This window comes from Echinococcus granulosus, assembly GCF_000524195.1.
Source record: "Echinococcus granulosus chromosome Unknown EG_S00005, whole genome shotgun sequence".
Taxonomy (NCBI): domain Eukaryota; kingdom Metazoa; phylum Platyhelminthes; class Cestoda; order Cyclophyllidea; family Taeniidae; genus Echinococcus; species Echinococcus granulosus.
Window position 1 is genome coordinate 101749 of NW_020170385.1, and position 3816 is coordinate 105564.

Genomic DNA, 3816 nt, shown 5'->3' on the forward strand with positions numbered 1-3816 from the left:
CTGATACGGTAAAGAATACGTTCATAAAAATAAAATGAGCAATCATAACTGCCTAAGTTTAATGTCCAAATAGTTTTTTCAAATTAATCATTATTTTCGTTTGTAGAAGCGACACTGCATCAAGTCATGTCTTCTCATACATCCACTTTACTTTTATTAGTTAAATTATATAATGCAATGGGCACCATAATGACTCAAAACTACAAACAATGACTGATTGTTTGAGAATTTCTGTTTGCCGAAGTAAACTTTCTACGTGACTTTAGTCGGCATACATTATGAAATTGTTTGATGGGGTTGAACCACTCAATTCAAAAAAAATTCCTCCAGCATGCGGAATACAATCGCAAGGATGGATTAGTCCTTCGGTTGATACCTTATTTTAAGGGCTTCCTCAGAGTTGTGTGATAATGGCCCAGTGGAATTAGCTGAGGATTATTTGCTTCGAAATGAGTACATCCTAGCACATCGGTGGTACAATCAAGAACATTGGGTGATGCGGAGGCAACTTTTAGCTTAAGTATCTTTAAAGCGCAAATGGATCGGCACTAGTAAAATGTTTTTTAAAATTGTTAAAAGCAAAATAGCATAATAGTGGGTAGACACATTACTGACAGAGCAAAGTGTTCCAGCATTTCGATTGCACACCAAGGCGCTTTTGGATGCAACTTCATGGTATATGAAATCTCCATAGACGACGATTTACATCTCCACTGGCCTTTTTTCAAAATTATATCGAAAAATTTCGTTGGAACTTGGTGGAATCGAAAGCTCGTACTTCGTGTAGTGGGACCGTTAAGCCGCCTGATGAGTTTTTTAGAGATGTGAGTGACACGACTGCAGAGAAGCCTGTTGATTTCTCATTTAGCAGCACAACATTAGAATTTCTACATCTTTGACCTGTTTCTTTGGGGAGAAAGATAAAAAATTAGTACAAAGTTTAAATATTCAACAGAAGTAATTAACAAACTTTACCTCACAACGCTACATGCTCAAAATTGTCCTCAAAGGAAGGTTATATCTTATCTTAATAAATTTTCCTTCCACGGATAAATTTCTATTAGTCAGGCAAATGACTACATTCCGCATTAATATGAATGCCAATTCCACCCTCAAATTAACCATATAATCACATCAATCAACACGTAATTCCAATAAACCTGTAATATTCCAGCGAACGATGGTACTTATTGCGATTAAAATGTTAATTTTTATGGTTTATTTTTAGGTACTGTATGAGAGATAGTGGTCGTTGAACTTCGAAATGATACTTGTGATTTGGCGAATCCAGGCCATTCGTGTAATCACTACAGCTAGATCTCGCAAATTAACCCCTGAACTGAGCATTGGTAGTGCAAAAAAGGCCTTACGTTCGTGTTTTCTCGCTTCTAATCGGCAACCTTATTTAGTCACAACCAAACTAATCCCACCACTCAAAGTCCACGCTGGTGGTTTAGTCTCAAGGCGGACAGTGTGCAAAGGTAGATGCATCACCGCTGCTCATTATTATGCAGTCGTGGAATTAGTAACGTTGGCGCATCCTGCAATTACACAGCGGGCATAGCCGTTTGTGTAAGTTGAGGGTAGTCTATGCTGGTAGCTACGAGTTAGCCAATCACTCCACTCCTGAGAGGCTTCACCGAACAGGGGGCGGTTTCCTTTTATGTGAAGGCGAATACGACCACCACCATAATGTCCATTTTGGCTAATCGAAAAGAGTGTCTCTATCCGTGGGTATATAAAGTGCTCTTGATCAATATGCATAGTGTGCATTAGCTCGGAAGACATAAATGTTAGACAGGAAATTTGAATGATATGCTTATCTAAGTTCACTTGTTTAGAATGCACTTTAGGGGCAGAAACAAATGGGATAATGAGGTAATGCATAAATGATCTCATCAGACATGTAAGGTTGACTACCCACGTTGGGCCATACGTGCACTTAGCTGATCGTTTAAAACTTGGGGAAAAGGGATGGCTACCGTATTATGGTCCTTGCACATCTTAGAAATGCAAGGAACAAAAGTACGGAAGCACTGACAATGACGCAAAAATAGCTCAACAAAATCAGTTGTTAAAGAGGTAGTTGAAAATGGGTAAAGTATAGATACAAAACCTTGTTGAAGATATCTTAGGTGAGGTAGAAATCCATCGACCGCATTTTTTAAAACAATTAAAAGCTACCTCCAAGGTACTGATAATTTGTAGCACTTTCAATTCCTTGATCGGACTACACACGTCAAAATGCGACTTATAGAGCATTTAGCAGATCTACCCCAGACCGTAGCTAGTTAAGCCATGAATGATGGCAATTTGTAAAAGTCGTAAAATAATGTTTAATCACGTTTATGTTGAATTGGAAACAGAGCGCCAATATTTAGCTTCAACAAATAACTCCTTACCATTTACACCTATATCGTTGAAAATGTGTTTATTTAATCAAAGACATACCATGGCTTGAAGATATGAACTAAAAATGTCTAGTCATCCAGATAAAGTGCAATTGTGTGCACTCTTTGGCCCACAATTGAAAAGTAGTTACATCTGTTTGATGTTAGGCCAGAAAATCGGGTTTTCTAGGCAAACAGGACTCACTGAAATGTTGCTTCTGGTGCAGTGATGTCACCAATAGTGGTCAAAGTCAAAGTAGCCCAGTAGAACGATTGGAGGTATTTCCTCAGCAGCGATTGTAACTCCGGCGTTGTTGGTGCTGGGTAGCCCCAAGAATCTTGAAAATGAGTACTCTCCGACAAAATGTAATATATAGATGCAAACCAATGGCAACCGAGGAATAGTATATGAGTCAAAGTCAATACACGCCAAGTATTTGGAAAAGTGGTACGATTTTCAACCATTATTTTCCAATGCCATGCACGAAAACACTTTAGAAATCGAGGGAACCTCAAAAGTGGTTGAATACCCGTAACTAATTGGAAGAGGTCAAAAGGCAAGAGGGCAAGACTATCAAAAGCAAACTTCCGCGACCAGAGATAACGTGTCGCTATTTTCCGAGCATCCCTTACCACCAGACCCTTTTCCAAGTAGCTAGTTCGGAATTGGACCATGATATCGGCCAAGTAGATGAGATCTGCCACACCATCAAGCCCTATCCAAAGTGCTGTCTTGTCCTTCTGGACCTCGTGGAAGGCCTGACGCATTATTGCTGTCCAGAGGTTATACACTGTAGCCATAGCTACTATTCCCAACCAAACAAACATGAAGCGACCTTGTGGGTTGCAGATAAAGTGAGTGCTTCTAAAGCGCTCAAATAGCTTGCTATTTTCTGAAGGATTTTCGTAACAGCTATCGCATGATTTCGGAAACTGTGTGCGTTTAGGCGAACAAAAATTGAAATTTCGCAAACTGTAGAGACATCGTGCCTTGAAACTGGGCGCTGACAGCCGTAGTTTGGGTGGAGCGTTCTCCTCAAGCCCACCCCACTCCTCCAGTTGAATCGAGATATTTTGGGTGGAGGCACTGGACTGTTGTTTAGTACAGGTCCCTGTGCTATGGTGAGGTCTGTTGCGCACCGCATGCGCCATTTGAACTTCGAATTCCTTATGGCGTGTGCTCTGAGTCAGGAGAGTGAAAGAAGGAAGTGGATCTCCGTCTTGAGTTGCTTCTCCATTCTTTATTATTGGTTGCTGCTTAGATAACTTATTAAATCCTTCAAAGTAGAACGTATCTTCGTTTTGAGTTTTCTGATTGAACTGATCGGAACGTGGGTTACTGTTTTGCTGCTGACAATAAGGAGTTAGGGAGGAACGTTTTTGAGTAGAAAAGTAGTCTAAGAAGGCATCGTTACTCGCAAAAGTA

At 40.1% G+C, this 3816-nt stretch overlaps 1 protein-coding gene across 1 annotated transcript in view; it reads right to left on the reverse strand. All coding sequences in view use genetic code 11, as the record gives it.

Annotated features, from left to right (window-relative positions):
• The window catches only part of EGR_01279 (cGMP-gated cation channel alpha-1), a gene marked incomplete at both ends in the record, with an annotated part of 15901 nt that extends 12359 nt beyond the window's left edge, over positions 1 to 3542 (reverse strand). Inside the window, 2 exons of the mRNA XM_024490528.1 lie at positions 612 to 804; positions 2596 to 3542. Of these exons, the coding sequence (XP_024354852.1) occupies positions 612 to 804; positions 2596 to 3542 (1140 nt within the window). The remainder of the gene's footprint in view (positions 1 to 611; positions 805 to 2595) is intronic.
• Positions 3543 to 3816: the final 274 nt, after the last annotated feature.